The following is a 16,454-nucleotide window of genomic DNA, read 5'->3' as shown; positions in this document are numbered from 1 at the left end:
TCCATATTGTTCTCGATTATCTCATTTTCTTTAAGTGTTAGATGCCAGAATCATAGAAGTTATTACTTATTTTATTGCCTGGTCCCAAAATCCTGTATTGTTTTCTTTGATTTTATTAAGTCTACACAATGCAGAGGATAGTCTGGTCTTTTCCCTGCAGTGCTGGGAGCGATTGCTTTTTTATTCTGTTAGTTTGAATCCATTTCCTTTTTTTTTTCCCTAATTCAGTCAAAAACATCCCTTGTCATCCTGCGTTTGACCCCTTGTTGTCTTAAGTACTTCCATAATTCTTTGCGGCATCGCAATGATGTTCCTGTTCCAGCACATCTTGAAGGTGCCCAATTGGATCTGGTTACTGTGGAGGACGTTTTTCTATTGATGCCTCTTTGTAATGGTTTCATGCCAGCACCAACTGAGCTACATTTCTTTGTGATGTTCAAGAAAATATGTTGAGGGAATGTGAGCTGTTTTTGTCACCATGCTTATTCCTCCTGGAAGTAACCATGACAGCCCACATGGATAATCTGTGCTTGTCAAGGGATCGATATGGCAAGCATTTAAACAAATGTTAGGTGGTACTCAAGAGTCCATAGTGAGCCAGGAAAACATTCCTTAAGACTTAAAACTGGCAGTCTTAAAGAAATCTCAAGAGTCGTGGGGCAGTCTTAGCGGAGTTGCAGCATGCTCCCATCATCTTAGTTGCAAAATGTGAGCTGGTAGTCTTAAGTCTTAGCTCAGTCATAACTCAGTCTTTTCGAGTCTTAGGGCTTACAACAATATCAAACGTGTAAGATATTATATCAAGTCTTAGCATTTTGACGCTGTAAGACTGCATCAACAAACAAACTGGACACCTGGTAGACATAGAATCAAATTTTTAGTTTACCCTTATTTTATATATTTATATTTATTTTTAATATTTATAGAGGTTCATCTGCTCTAGGTTGCTATGCTATCCCTTGTGCCCACTTGTTCGCCCCTTGGGAACAAATAAAGTTTCTCTGATTCATATTCTCGGACGGAAATAGCAGAGGCACTGTAAATGCCCGGTGACACCATTGCACGGTGGCAAAAAATTGCCAAGTTATTGTTTTCCGCATGTCTTCAAAATCTTTGCAAAGTCTTCAGATGTGAGACTCACAGTGTTTGGTCTCAACCCAGCCTCGCTAGGTACGCTAAGACCTAAGACTCTAAAAACTAGTCTTAAGATGTGAGCTGAGTTGATAGTTTAACACAGTCTTTTAACAATATTTAGTCTTAAGTCTTTATTCTTGAGCAGCAGACAGATAATAATGAATTATTCTTGATTATTCTCCATGGGGAAATTCATTCTCTGCAATTTACCCATCATGGATGAACCATGAGCAGTGGGAATGCTGAGCACCAGCACCAGGAGAGCAGTTAGGCGTTCGGTGTTTTGCTCAACAACACTTGGGTGCCGGGAATCGAACCAGTAATATTCAGTTCCAAAGACGATTGCTCTACCTCCTTTGCCTCACCGCCTTTATCAAGGTTTGTCAAGCAAGGTGACACCTTTCTGATCTTCTGTCCACCATCTGGTTCTTGGTTCATTAGATAATTTAGTCTGGGTAATTGAAGCTGAAAGTGAACCCCGCCTGGGAGGGGTAAGTTGGTAGAAATATGTTTTAATGTTTGTCTCATTCTAGAATGTGTTGTTAAAAAGTCATAAAGAATTATATCTTTAAAAATCGCAATTCCTGGCACATATTTTAACCTACAAGTGCAGCCATTGATCTACTAGCGCAATGATTCTGGGACGATGACACATGAAGGTTGCTTCTGAGAACTTTGGCTTTCCGCTAGTGTTAACTTTCACTCTGAACAGTTTGGTACCAACGGTAATAATGTGATGGTTTTGGGTGTAAAACAAAGGGAGTGATGCAAGTCTATGTAGCTTTTTCAAGGGACAAGAAGAGAAGCATGGAGTGGGAAATTACTTGTTGATGTACACATCATCCGAAGGGTAAGCGTCAGTGGTCTCGCTGCTTCTGTCTGGATGCATTTGATCCATTTAGCTGACCTAAGCTGCTGAAAGAGCTCACAGGTGCTGCTAGTTTTAAAAGGCCACTAAAACCAAACACCGTGCCTATAGTTTTCCTTCACAAGCATACAAAAGGTCCTCTGGAAATGACTTAAGTCGGCTTGAAGAAACACCACAGGCAGGAGCGTTTCTGCGAGGATGTCAACAAGCCGCTGCTGGAGAAGTAGCATCTGATGACAAAAGACCGGGTAGCAGCACGATCATGGATTAAGCTCACGATGAGTCACCTGGTCAGTCAGCGCAGCGGTCTGTAAGCCTACAGTGAGCAGCCAATAACAAAAAATGGCGCGACTTACAACAGATGGTCTCTCTCTGTTAGCACAGCAACGCAGTTGTCGCACACACACCAATGACTTTTGCCAACTCTTGCCTCTTCGCATCTTTGCCCGGCTTTATTTTGAAGCTCATTTGGACTTCTGTCACTAGCATTATCCTCCTTGCACACATCTCTCTGGGGTTCAAATGGGAAGGGTTGCACACATGACATGCTCTTGCACCATAGGGAAAAATAAACGAGAGCAATCGGAGCAATCCAGAGAACCAGAACTAGAGGAATCTTGTGACGTATCTACCCGGTTAGCATTGTGGCATAAACAGCAACTGCGGCCTACAAGTGAAAGTTATTCAAATTAAGATATTTTGACAGATTTTAATATTGTTTTTATGTAGCTAGACAATAACATCCCCTTAAATGTCAAAGTTTAAAGAGATAATAGAACTCTCGATATTTTTAGTAATGTTCTACAAACAGAATATTAATAGAGAAAATGCAAAAGCTGTATGTACTTTAGGAGATGAAAATGGCAATTTTAAAAAAACATTAGCTTTAGGGTCATCCTCTCCCCTCAGTCAATGACACGTGGGACAGGCTCCAGCACCCCTCCGATCCTTACTGCACGTTGAGCGGCATAGATAATGAATGAAAGAATTAATACTTTCATGGCTTGTATAGGTTATTTTAGTCTTATGTTGTTGTAGGTGACAGAATAGGTAACTGTAAATGACAGACAGATCTAAAATTCTCTGTATTCAAGTAAGGAGACGATCAAAATAAGAATTATATTCTTCTTAATTTATTTACTTTCCAGTTATGAAACTGGAATGTGTATTTTGAATTTCTGAATTATTGAGCACTTTCATCAATTAAAGTATTCTGAGTTCAGAGATGTCTCTAACAAACTTTGGTCTATATGTGACGGGATGGGCGGACAACGCAAGGCATTGGTGGATCAACCCAAAAATGCAGAGGCAGAGGAGAGATTACTCTAAAATGTTTAATTACCAGAAAACCCAGGTCAGACTGTCAGCATATTCAAAGGACAAAACTTGCTAAGTCTCCGATCTAAACAGAAAACCACAATGCACCAAGGGTAAACGCACCGGACAAAATCAAACACCGGACTCAATAATAACTTGCTCAATCCCTTAATGAAATCAGAGAACAAATAGCAGTACGGTTAGATGCACTAGACAAAATCAAAAATCTGACTCAAAAAGGGCCTTGCTGGGTCTTTAATGAAAGTAGAGAACAAATAGCAGCAAGGACAAATGCACTAAGGTAAAGCAGACTCTCCCCGAGACATGGGACTAGACCAGAGGTCGGGAACCTTTTTGACTGGGAGAGCCATAAAAGCCCCAGCGCAGATCCAAATGCAAATTCCTCTGTCACCGCAGCCCAATAATCATCGTCTTTTTTTTCTTTTCCCCATCTTTTCTGTTATGAGAGTTGACGCAGATAAACTAGTTGTCTATCTGTTAGCCATACGACATCACCGGAAGAGCCATATATGGCTCGTAGGCCATAAGTTCCCGACCACTGGACTAGACTGTCATACATAAAGGAGGCTACCAGCACTATTACCACATGAAAGGTCCATAGTCAACAAAACACAAATGACAACATAACAGAAAGTGGTGCGTCATATGACATTTCATGACGTTTAAACAGCAGATTGACCAGGGATAGTTAAATGTAATTCAATATAACTGTGCATTTGGGGATAGAAACAGAAGCGGCTTGATCGGGGTTGTGTCAGTCTGGTCTAACTTGGCAGCGTCATGGTGATGACTAATCGTGGCGGGAACCCAATAAAACGTTCCCTTATTTCTGGATGCCACCCTGGAGAAGCTCATTGACAACAAGGGACGCCAATCCGACAGGCTACGTTAGGTACGCAAGTTCACAATTATTTGAAGCACAATAAAGAAGCTAAGCCTTTTGCGCTCATTTCACTTCCTTGTCCACAGCAATCCCAAGTAATCCCGAGCGGCAAAGTTTGTTAGCAGCACCCCGCTCTGCAGTCTTGCGTGTAAAACCAATCGTCTGTATTGGCGTGCGTGTATGCGAGTATCCGTCTGCGTGAGCAAGCTTGAACAAGGGATGACTTGTGGCCGCCAAGGCAGGGACATGTGCAGTCTGTCTGTGACCGTCACACTATGACCTGTGCTTTAACATCTGTTTTTTTTAGATGCAGTTGGCTTTTGATCTTCTCAAATAAACCCTGTTTTTGTCCTCTGACCCCTGGCTTCTACATGGTATTTTTGCTCAGAGAAACTGTTTTTCTGGTTTAGGCTCTCTCCAAAGTCTTCCAGAAACCAGGTTCTTACTTCCACAACCACTGAAGGCAGATTATTGTCAGGCAGACGGATGGGAATCAATAGGGATGTGTAATTTTCTGCTTACACTGAATATTGCTTCTATTTGTATTCCAGCCATGGGTTTTTTTTGATCAATGAAATCCTTTACCATTTTGACCATTTTCATTCTCATATTTATCCCATCTTTGTGTAAAGAATAAAAATGTATCCAGGGGAAAAGTTAGGATGCAGAGCAGGAGGCAGTAGAGATGATGCGGAGATTCTCTCTGGGAGTGAGGACGGTGGACTTATTCAGGAATGAGGCAGAGAGACAGCACACGCTGGATATTAGGCAATCACGTCGGACTGAGATGGTTTGGACAAGTACAGAGGAGGGATAATGAAGGATGCAATGTTTGGCAGTGCCAGGGAGGAGGCCTGGAAGAAGACCAAACGGGAATTTTTTGGATTAAGTGAAAGAGGATGTGAGGCTGGTGGTTGACAGAAGAAGATCCAGAGGAGAGGGTTAGATGGAGGCAGATGATTGGCTATGGTGACCCATGAGGGGAACAGCCAGAAAGGAAAGACAGTACTTTTTTTTTTTTTTTTTTAATAATTGGATTATTTTATTTCATAATCCTGCGGTAAAAAGCATATTTTATTTTTGTCTTTTTTTTTCGCAGAGCCTGACTGACTGTTCAAGATGAGAGTAATCACGGTGCTCTGCACACTGGTCTGGACAGGTAAGCAGAAGCCTAACGGTCACTTAGAGAGGGTTTGAAATTTCGGTGGCTGAAAAAGGCCCCCCCCCCTCTAAGCTGAGTCAGAAACTGTGTTCAAAGGAACACATTTTGCCCCCTTTTCCATTCCTCATTTGCTTTTTCTTCTTTTCTAGTTCAGCTTGTGCTATTTTAGCTTTAATGATGGGGGGCTTTTACATTGGGGTAAAAAAAAGCATTTGTCAGACATCCATTGTGCAAGTTCTCTCACTTAAAAATATGATAGTGGCCTGTAATTTTCATCATAGGTATACTTTAACTATGAGAGACAGAATGCAAAAAAAAATTCTTCACAAAATCACATTGTCTGATTTTGATAGAATTTATTCAGAAATTTTGGTGGAAAATAAGTATTTGGTCAAGAACAAAAGTTAATCTCAATACTTTCTTATATACCTTATGTTTTGGAACATCCCGCTGGGCGACACGGATTTTCAATTCCCTCCAAAGATTTTCAAGGGGTTGAAATCCGAAGACCTTGAAATCCTTCTTACGAAGGCACTCCTTCATTGCCCAGGCCGTGTGTTTGCGATCATTGTCATGCTGAAAGACCAGCCACGATTCTTCAGTGCCCTTGCTGATGGGAGGAGGTTTTCACTGGAAAATCTCACGATACATGGCCCTGTTCATTCTTTCCTTCACACGGATTAGTTGTCCTGGTTCCTTTGCAGAAAAATATCCCCAAAGCATGATGTTTCCACCACCAAGCTTCCCAGTAGGTATGGTGTTATTTGGACTCAACATTCATTCTCCTCCAAACACAATAAGTTTAGTTTTTAACCAAAAATTTCTATTTTGGTTTCATCTGACCATAGGACATTCTCCCAATCCTCTTCTGGATCATCCAAATGCTCTCTAGCAAACTTCAGACGGGCCTGGACATGTACGGTCTTAAGCAGGGGGACACGTCTGGTACTGCAGGATTTGAGTCCCTGGCGGCGTAGTGTGTTAATGGTGGTAGCCTTTGTTACTCTTGTTCCAAGCTCTCTGCAGGTCATTCACTAGGTCCCCTTGTTTGGTTCTGGGATTTTTGCTCACCGTTCTTGTTATCATTTTGAACCCACAGGGTGAGATCTTGCGTGGAGCCCCAGATCAAGGGAGATTATCAGTGGTCTTGTATGTCTTCCAATTGCTCCCACAGTTGATTTCTTCACACCAACTTGCTTACCTTTTGCAGATTCAGTCTTGCCAGTCTGGTGCAGGACTAAAATTTTCTTTCTGCTGTCCTTTGACAGCTTTGGTCTTGACCATAGTGGAGTTTGGAGTGTGACTGTTTGAGGTTGTGCACAGGTGTCTTTTATTCTGATTAATTCAGGTAACATATGGAGAACTAAGGCACGTCTTACATAAGAAGTTACAGTTCTGTGAGAGCCAGAAATCTTGCTTGTTTGTAGGTGACCAAATACTTACATTCCACCATAATTTGCAAATCAAGTGTTTAAAAAAAATCAGATAATGTGATTTTCTGGATTTTTTTTTCACAATATGTCTCTCATAGTTGAAGTGTACATATGTTGAAAATTACAGGTCTCTCTCATCTTTTTAAGTGGCAGAACTTGCACAATTGGTGGCTGACGAAATACTTTTTTGCCTCACTGTACATTTAGTAGTCACTTTTGGATGTTGTGTGATTTTTCATTCAGAACAAATATACTCAGCATGCTTTAGAAATACTTGTCTCAATTGTTGGCTCAAAGGTATTTCTTATATAAACTTTTGTTTTTCTCTTCCAGTTGTGTCTGCGTCTTTGAAAGGTAAAATACCATGCTTTTTTTATATGCAAACTTAGTTTCAGCTAAGGCTGTTGTGGCCTCCAGTGGGTACCACAGACTAGGGGGAAAAAAAATTAAGCTTCAGTATAACTATATTAAAACCAGTTACTGCTTAAAATTAAGGAGCTCATACTGAAAGCAATGGCTAATAAATATTACTATGTTTGCATTTTTTTTTATGTGACCCCCTTGTTGTATTTATAATCTATCACTCTTAATTTTTCTATTTGTTAGTTTAATTATTTACAGGATTTTTATCATGGCAAGGGAATTCATGTGTATCAGATTTTTTGTATGTAAATACAAAGGGGGCACAGCTTAAAATGTCGCCTAATATGCTAGGATAGAATATGATAGGGCCTTGCCTTATCTATTTAGTAGATCTCCTAAATAGGAGAATATGTATAATGCATAAAGGTCAAAAAGTTCTCAGTGTATACATGGAATTGTATATTTCCTTTTCCATTCTAGTCAAAGAAGAACGCAGGAAAGCCTTCTTCGGCGAGGACATCCACATCGATGTGCCCCCCGGGGACGCTGGAGAGGTCGTGTTCAAATCCAGGACCAATGCATTGTCAGAGGTGGTTCTTCTTCAAGCGGGTAATGTGGTGAACCCACGGGGTCATCTCAACTCTCTTGGCCACCTTGTTCTGGAGGATGTGCAGAAAGGGGACGAAGGGATGTACGTTATCAAAAATACCCATAACCCCAACACAGTCAAGCACCTCATCCTGACTGTTAGAGGTAAAGTTTCTGCAGAACTTGCATCCCTGCTGGAACAGTGTTTTCTGCTTGTTTTGAATAGTCAGCCTAATTTTTCCAAGGTGGCAACTATTTCTATGTGATGGAAAAGTGAGTTATATGCAAATTTCTGCCTTACCAAGCCTGTGATTATAATATATTGTCATATGCTAATCTTGTCATCCCAAAAGGTCAGGTCAATAATGTTAAATGAACCGTTGTTGCCAGTCCCTTGTCAGTCAGATTTACAATAATAAGAGCACAAAAGAGTATCTTATTCTCTATTCAATTGGCTGCGTGCACATTAACTACTGATAGGGTTTTATATCTAATCAGCTTTCCTCTGTCACACACACAATCACATACGCAGGATCCTATTTAGCCCAGAAAGAACATTATTTTTGAGCAGATAGAGATAGATCCCAATTTGTCTTAAACAACTCATACAAACAAATACAAGATTTTTACTGTCAGTGAAACTTTTAGTTGTTTTTAAAACTTAATACTGGTGGTTTGATCAGTTTTAATACAGGTTGCACATCAAGGGGGGATTAAGAAACAGGAGGGAATAATACACATAAGGTCAATTTCTTTTTCAAATTAACAAAAAAGTTCTTTTCTTACCTTTATTTGAACCTATCCTTCTTCATGAGATGCTCTTATTTTGTTGTAAATTATCATTATCTTATTTATTTTGTCCTATGTTGCTTATAGGACGACAGCATAAGCACTTGTCAGCCCACGTGCGCCCTCTTGAGGTGTGACATCATACTGTCTGCCTCATCTTGTGATTTCTGCAGTTTATTGTCCAATCAACGACAGTAATTCTGTCATACATGAAAATTCAAGATAATACACAGGTTGTTGAAAGTTGTTGTATAATTAAAATTCAGTAAATCTTTCTTCAAATATTATATTGGCAACAGCTGGGCAAGTTTGTGTGGGACTGCGGGTGCAGAGGTTAGGTGAAGCTTGCACCTCTGGTTAACCTGGATTTGATTGGGAAATACATTAATTCAGCTATTTTTTTTTTTTTTTTTTGAATGATAAATTTTTGGAATCCTACAGAAAGTACATTTATTAATGCACCATACAAATACATTATAATATATTCGTATGCCTCGCCTGAAAGCATGCCACTGGTCGCTGCTAAACTGACACGCTGCCCAATGGATAGTGGATACTGGGACTACCATATAAAGATCCTGCCCTGTACTTATCTGTATATTCATTTAATTTCATTCTTTCTCAGATTGTTCACTGGAGCAAGTTGTGAAATATGGAGATTCCTACTATATTTACCTCAACCATGTTGAAGGCCCGATTGTCCTTTCCTTCAGGTACAGTCACGTGGAGGCTGAAACATTTAAAAACACATGATAAGATAGAGGTCTTTTAAGAATAAGGTTGGATAATACTGATTCTTTTTATCTGGACCCTCCAGGCCAAGTCTGATCCATCATACCAATCACTCTGACATGCAGCATGCAACGGAGCTTCCGGCCGTGTTGCTGTACAACCAGACGACGGTGCTGGCGGAGGAATATGTTGGGCGTCTCCATGTGTCAGAGAAACGGGTGATGCTGCACTCAGTCAGGATGTCGGATGAGGGCAGCTTCACGGTGATAGACCGGGAAGGCAAAGTCCGGAGAAGGAATTGTCTGAATGTCAGAGGTGAGGAGAGGAATTTAATTCTTCGGCTTATCATCTCTGATTTAAGTCATCGATCAGTCACTCGAAGATCAGTGACTTGCTGTTACTCCGTTGAGCTGTTTAATTGTGATCACGCATGACTTTGGGGTTATAATCTATATCAGTTTGGGCTTTTTGTGTGGCCATATTGTCTTTTTTTGACTAGTATGAACACTGGATTGTTCTGCATTTATATAGGAAACACATCAATTTATCCACACATTTTCTTTATGACATTTAAATGTGAGTTCAGCAAGTTGTACCAAAAGTATTAAATGATTAGTTTTGAAGGCGGCACAGTGACTCAGTGATTAGCGGTTATGCCTCCCAGCACGAAGGGGTTTTAATTTGATTTGACTTCTTTGTGTGTGGGGTTTGCATGTTCTTTGCATATCTGCGTTGATTTCCTTTTGTTGGCTTCCTCCAACAGTCCGAAAACATGGAGATTGTGAATAGGAAAAAATTGAAAGAATTGCCCAGAGAGATCTAGAGGTTGTTTGTCTCTGTATGTGGCCCGCGGATTGACCGGCTGAATAAGTTTGAAATTTTAATTTGGTGACCGATTTGTATTATATTCCTGAACATATATATTCAGTGCATATTTCTCTGTTTTGGTTTTCAACAGAGCACCAGAACTTCATTAGACTCTCCCACGGAGAGAACCTCCAGGTTCCCCTCTTCCTGCCCTACTCCAATGTCAATGTCGTCTATAGGCCCAAGTCAGACAACCAGGATCGAGTCGTCCTGGACCAGGGGGTTCTGATTACACCCTTGGACCCCGTTTTGGAAGGCCGGCTGTCAGCTGAGGGAACCATGCTCCTCATGAAAAAAGTCCGAATGGCAGATTCTGGGGTCTTCAAAGTTACGGATCTATCTGGGTTTACTGTCGCACACGTCTACGTGGATGTCGAGGGTAAGATTAAGAAATAGGAGTATACCGACAATCTTTTTGATCACTCTCTGGGTTTCTGGTTTTACCAAGTGATATTTTGGAAATTAAAAAAAACAAAAAGGATGGAAATCTGACGTATAATGATGTCTTGAGTATTTGTGTGTGTATATTTTTCACAATTGAGATTTTATGTCACTGTGTATCTATGTTTAACTTTAAATGTTTCAGTGGTTCAAAAATTATCTGTGAACCAGTAAAATAAAGTTATTAAAGCAAGTATTACATTTTTTACGGACACATACTGACCATAATGCCAGGAGTGGACTCTGGTATGAGGATGAAATATCTAATAAGAAAATGAAAGTGACTTTAACCTTTCAGGGATAAAATTAATGCATTGGTTTAAGACTTCATATCTAATGTTTATTTTTGGGCTAAGTGGAGTCTGTAAACAGTGCTTTTAGTTGACACAAAATATAATTTTATGGAGACTTTTTGAAGAGTACCAAATCCAAAACATAGCTTTGTTATTTATGTTATTTCTGGAAACTGGGATAGATAGATAGATAAACAGTAAAAAATTGATCATTGGTGCCTCCCTATGGGCAAAATGAGTATTACTAGAACGAAAAAGGAAAATAAGCTGGAAAAAGAATGAAATGTTTTCATATTCCTTTATAAAATGCAGCAGAAATTAGGATAACAACAACAGGATTTATAAAAACCTAAGTGGTCACAGCTGTGCAGTGTTGAAACAAAAGATGTTCCACTTCCTTCCATAAAAAAACAAAAAAGGACAATGTTATAATGTAAAATTATTCGAATAATGAATACGTATTTGGATGGATGGACCAAATAAACGAATATATGTGAATAATACCACACATACTGACAGTGTTATAATTTCTCTCTCTGCTTCTTTTTGCTGTTTCATCCACATATGGCTCTCAGCCTACAAGCTGCCTTCCCTGACAGTCGCTATCCTGGCCCTGCTGAGCCTGATCGCCTTCATGTTGCTGGTTTGCTTGCTATCCTGTCTGTATAAAGTGCACAAGAGAAACAAGAAGAACAAAAAGCTGACGCTCATCGCTCAGCAAGCCGGGAAGGGAGAAGGCGAGGCTTTCAGACAGGTAACACACGGCTCATTCATTTCTATCGTCTGTGTTTTCCCACCGCTGTGACGATGGTTTCCTGACAGCTGAAAAAGTGTGCGCCGAGCATTATTTGCACTTGTTGTGAGACGTGTTTCTTAAAGCGCACATATAACTGATCCCACTAAGGGCGGACTTACCCTCCAGTGTAGGAGCTAGGAAGCTGTAATATGAAATACATTGTTGCAGCCAAAATCAGCCAATCTAATCCAGGAACATTGTCTCCCGACAAATCCATTTATTAAGAGTTTGTGTCCTCCAGAGTGTTTTTCCCTCAAGATGAAAAAGCCGAGCGCTTGTCGAAAAGTTAATTTGATTTTTTTTTTTTTTTTTTCTCCGCTCAATTCGGTTAGTGGGATATCATCATTTCAAAAACAACTTAAATGACTGTCTTGCGATAACGGGCACGATTTCTGAAGATGTTGCTATAATAAATCTTTCTTTTTGCAGTCCAACCGAGAAAACTAAAATAACAGTCCAGAGAAAAAAGTAATTGCAGGAGATGTCTGGTACATGTGAGCAGAGCAGAACAAATGTTTACTAGTGCATCAATATATCCAAAATTAGTTTGCACGGCAATCATGTACTCATTGTAGACACTCATTTGCACAACTACATTTACTTTTATCACCACAACTACTTAATAAATGCATTTATTTCTCTTTTTGAGATGATATACAAATTACCTGATATCTCAAACTGTATTTTTAAGTCACAGGAAAACATAATGTCGCAAATATGCAAATGCATGCATCCTGGGGCTTACTGTACAGAAATTGAGAATCCCATCGTGTTCTGCTATGGCACTTTGACATCTGTGATTGTCATTGTTAGCAAAAGATACCATTGGACAGCAGGGAGGTGTTTACGCAGCACCCAACAAACAACAATGGTGGATGCAGCTTGGTGATGATCATACTAGCATCCTAGAAGCAACTGATTTTAATCAAAACAACAGTGTACAGCGTTGCCAAAGAACGGTTCGGCACAATGGAGCAGAAAGGCCAGCCCCAATCTCAGCAGCAACCAAAGAGGAGTGAGAGGGAGATCCGTCGCCTAAGGAGCGAGATAAAGGCATTCAAAAAACTGTTCAAAACCAGCTCACTGACTGAGAAAGAAGGTATCAAAGAACTAACAAGTAGATTTGGGGAAAACCTGCTCAGGAGAGCAGAATAGCTTTGACAAAAGAGAGAGAACGTGACTCATACAGCGAAACAAAGTCACTCCTGGGCCAACACAAAATTGGCAGGTAGAGGTAGAAGAGTTACTTTTGGAAGCTTACAATGACCCAAATAGGTTTTGGGGTCTGGGAGCCAGTCGCAACAGCTCTAGAGCTGGAAAACCATTAATTGAGCTGAATGGAAAGGAACCTATGTGGCAGGAAGTTCTGGACATCGTCCGCAAAGCCAGATTATCAGCTGCTACCTCTCCAAGTGGTATACCATATTAGGCATACAAGAAATGGCCAAAGCTTCTTCGGAGGTTGTAGAAGATCATGAGACAGATCTGGGCCAAGGGTACGATTCCACCAAACTGGAAATTGACAGAAGGGTCTTTTGCTCCGAATAAGATGGTGTACTCCACAATCTCTCAATTTAGGACAATATCCCTCCTGAATGGTGAGTGCAAGGTCTTCTTCTCTGTGCTACATCAATATATCCATCAAGAAAGGCCAGTGACTTCAGACTATCTGGAACACAACTCAATGATCAGCCAATTGATTTCAGAAGCAAAGCAGAAGAGAAGCGACCTAACAGTTGCCTGGTTTGATTTTACTACTGCTTGTCAGTCCCACATGACCTCATCTTGACCACTTTTACATCCTAGGGGCGACCCGAGACACGATCACCAGCTATCTTGCTGGGTTCAGACTCAGCTTTACATCAGCCCTTTTCGCCACCAGCTGGCAGGACCTCCAAGAGGCTGCAGATTCCAACAGGGTGTACCATCTCCCCCATCTTGGTTATTATGGGAATGAACCTTCTGATATCCGCCACAGAGGGCATAACCCTAAATTGGAGTCTGGCATTGTCCAGCCAGTGCTGTGAGTGTTCATGGACAATATCACAATAAACCACTGTGATTAATTTCCAAGCAAGATGGGTATTAGAGACTTAAGGTAGCGTTGCCTCTTGGGCAGGGAAGCTGTTCAAAGCCAGGAAGTCCAGGCACTTGATTATTAAGTGTGATTAAGAAGGGCAGAATCACCAGCAAATTCAGCATCCAAGTTCAGGTTGAAGTCTTTCCATCCATCAAGGACAATTCAATAAAGTGCCTGGGGAAGTGGTTCAATGTGTTTCTGAAAGATGGAGCCAATGTTGCAGAGGCTGTGAAGCAGAGTAATGAATGGCTGAAGAAGACTGAGAAATCTTTACTTCCGGCTAACACCAAGACCTGGCTGTAAAACACGAGTTCCCCGTGACTGCCGTAGGGAGTCATTGCAAGGGAGACCATCTCATCCATGAAGATGTCTGGGCGTTCCCCCCAGTTTCTCCTCAGTGGGCAGCTACCAAAACCCATCCAATCTGCTAGCTACAACACCCCCTGTCATCAGTCATGAAGGAGTACAAGGTGGCAAAATACAGTCTTGTTAAGCCTGAGGGACTCTAACGACGACCTGGTTAAACAGGTGGGTGTCAAAACAAGGGCCAGGCGCAGGTTAGCTGCCAAAGCAACAGCGGAGCAGGTAGCGAACTCTCGAAAGCTGCAAGTCATCATGCAATCAATATGTCCGTCATTGAGGGCTCGGCTTTGCTCATTTCCAATCTTGGGGAGACACAAATCCGAGGACCAGATGAGACATGGTGCAGGCGGAGGTCTGGAGCAGGGAGGAGGAGAAGTTCTTTTGCCAGGGCAGTTGGACAAAATGGGATGTGCCCAAGTGCAAGGTCATGTGGCTAGAGCTGTCATGCCTTACCCTTTTTCCTTCCTAGTGAGGTCTGGGTACAACATCCGTCCTTTGCCATCACATCTGCACACATGGGAGCTTAGAGGATCCACTCTGCAGCCAGTAGGGGATTCTGGCACACATAATGTCTGGGTGCAAAACAACTCTATCCCAAGGGGGACAGATGCCGCCAAAACAAAATTCTCCTCTCACGCACTGACACTATAGAGTGGGAGCACGGCAAGAAGAGGTCAGCTTGCAAAGTCCCAGGGAAAGCGAGCCAGGCCTATTTTGACCCGAAGAACAAAGCTCAACATCCTTAAACCGAAAACTCCTGGGAAATGAGTGTTGACTTAGGAAGGAGGTTGCAGTTCCTGGAAGTTGGGTCAGACAATCCTTCGGCCTGTTGTTGTGCAACGGTCAACCGAAGAGCAGAGGATAATTTTGATCAAGGTGACGGTACCATGGGAGGAAGGCTGCTTCTGTCTGACCAGTTGGGGTCAAAAGAGACAGAGCGAGAGAGGAGGACAGAGATAGACTACATAGAGTCCCCCACTTTCTTTAATCTAGGAGGACAGGGGAATATTATAGTGCTATATCCTTTGTTTTTGAGAGTTCCATTATGTTTGTCGAGCAGACGTAAGAAGATGCAGATAGAGCATTTTTGTATTCACGGTTTGATTTCCAGAAGGAGAAATATGACAAAAAACAAATATGCTACAAGATTTTTTTTTTCTTTTTTTTTTTTTTTTCAAAAAATCTTGAGGGTAAGCGTTGGTGGACACAGCCACTTATCTAAAAATCAGACATGGAGTGACAGGGCCATCAACATGGTCTTTTTTTTCTGTGAAAGCCACTGCGGCACATATTATCCAATGTAGTTGATGCCATGGCAACTTCATAATCAACGTTCATCAAAATTTGAAAGGAATGCTTCTAAATAATCAGACGGCATTGCCATGTCATTTGCCCCCTCCTGATTTAATCAACTTTAAGAGCTCTAACTTCTGGAATGGCCAAGAGGTTGACTGGAGTGAACATTTTGCCATTCCCGCATCAGAACACTGTGGAACACATGGCACGAGACAGTGAACATGTTTTTTTTTTGTCAGATGTCAAAGCTTAGGGACAAGGCACTGAAATCTGACTTTTTATTATTTCAAGGTCCATCTAAGAAGGACAGTGTCATGTGTATTTACTGGCAAAAAAGCTCCCTGATACCTCTATTAGAATTTTAGCACCAATGTAACTCAAATACGCTAACAGAATTGTAAAATCTAGAAAGACAAAACTAGAGAAACACATTTCAATTTAATGTGTTTGAAATGTAGTCTAATCTCTCCAGTTGCTTAAGCAGAGAAAATGTTTTTTTTTTTTTTGGGGGAATTGCATTTTGCCGGAGGTTATTCTATGATTTTCATTTTGAAACTCGGGCTTATATAAGTCTTTATAAGGCTGGTTTGAATCTAATGAGCGAATCCTGTTGCTATACTTAATTCTGGAAATAAAATAGATTAATGAAATTAAAGACAGAATGCAGAAAAAATTGCATAAGTTTCTGGGGAACTTAATCAGATAATTCTGTTTGACATAATGTGGTGTCAAGTTTATGCTTACTCTGTATGTCTGTGTTCTCTCTTTTTCTTTGTCTGTGTGTGTTGCTATTCATTTACCATCAAATCTTATACTTCGCAAACACGATGCAATATAGAGGTTAATACTAAAGATGCCAGTCTTCTTAAAACCACGCAGAAGTTGACGGCACAATTTAGAATAAAATTTTTGTGTGTTATACGACACAGTTTGCAGGTCTGACCAAAGCTATTAAAGAACATTTATTGAAAAGCATGCAAAGTTCATTAACCATGTTGACCTTGGTTGGGGATTCAGGGCAATGCACA

At 40.9% G+C, this 16,454-nt stretch overlaps 1 protein-coding gene across 5 annotated transcripts in view; it reads left to right on the top strand.

Annotated features, from left to right (window-relative positions):
- The window catches only part of LOC147216390 (uncharacterized), a 41,488-nt gene that overhangs the window by 7,553 nt on the left and 17,481 nt on the right, over nt 1–16,454 (top strand). For all 5 annotated transcript variants that reach the window (XR_015109133.1, XR_015109132.1, XR_015109131.1 and 2 more), the window contains exons 2-8: nt 5,323–5,382; nt 7,152–7,172; nt 7,662–7,934; nt 9,184–9,271; nt 9,376–9,605; nt 10,249–10,536; nt 11,467–11,645. Coding sequence is in view for 1 of the 5 variants with exons in the window: in XM_086177887.1 (XP_086034013.1) it covers nt 5,343–5,382; nt 7,152–7,172; nt 7,662–7,934; nt 9,184–9,271; nt 9,376–9,605; nt 10,249–10,536; nt 11,467–11,645 (1,119 nt within the window). In the remaining 4 variants the exon portion in view is untranslated. The remainder of the gene's footprint in view (nt 1–5,322; nt 5,383–7,151; nt 7,173–7,661; nt 7,935–9,183; nt 9,272–9,375; nt 9,606–10,248; nt 10,537–11,466; nt 11,646–16,454) is intronic.

Source organism: Fistularia commersonii, chromosome 30, assembly GCF_037954325.1.
Source record: "Fistularia commersonii isolate RoL2024-O1a breed Wild chromosome 30, RoL_Fcom_v1.0, whole genome shotgun sequence".
Taxonomy (NCBI): Eukaryota; Metazoa; Chordata; class Actinopteri; order Syngnathiformes; family Fistulariidae; genus Fistularia; species Fistularia commersonii.
This window is presented reverse-complemented; position numbering and strand designations above follow the sequence as displayed.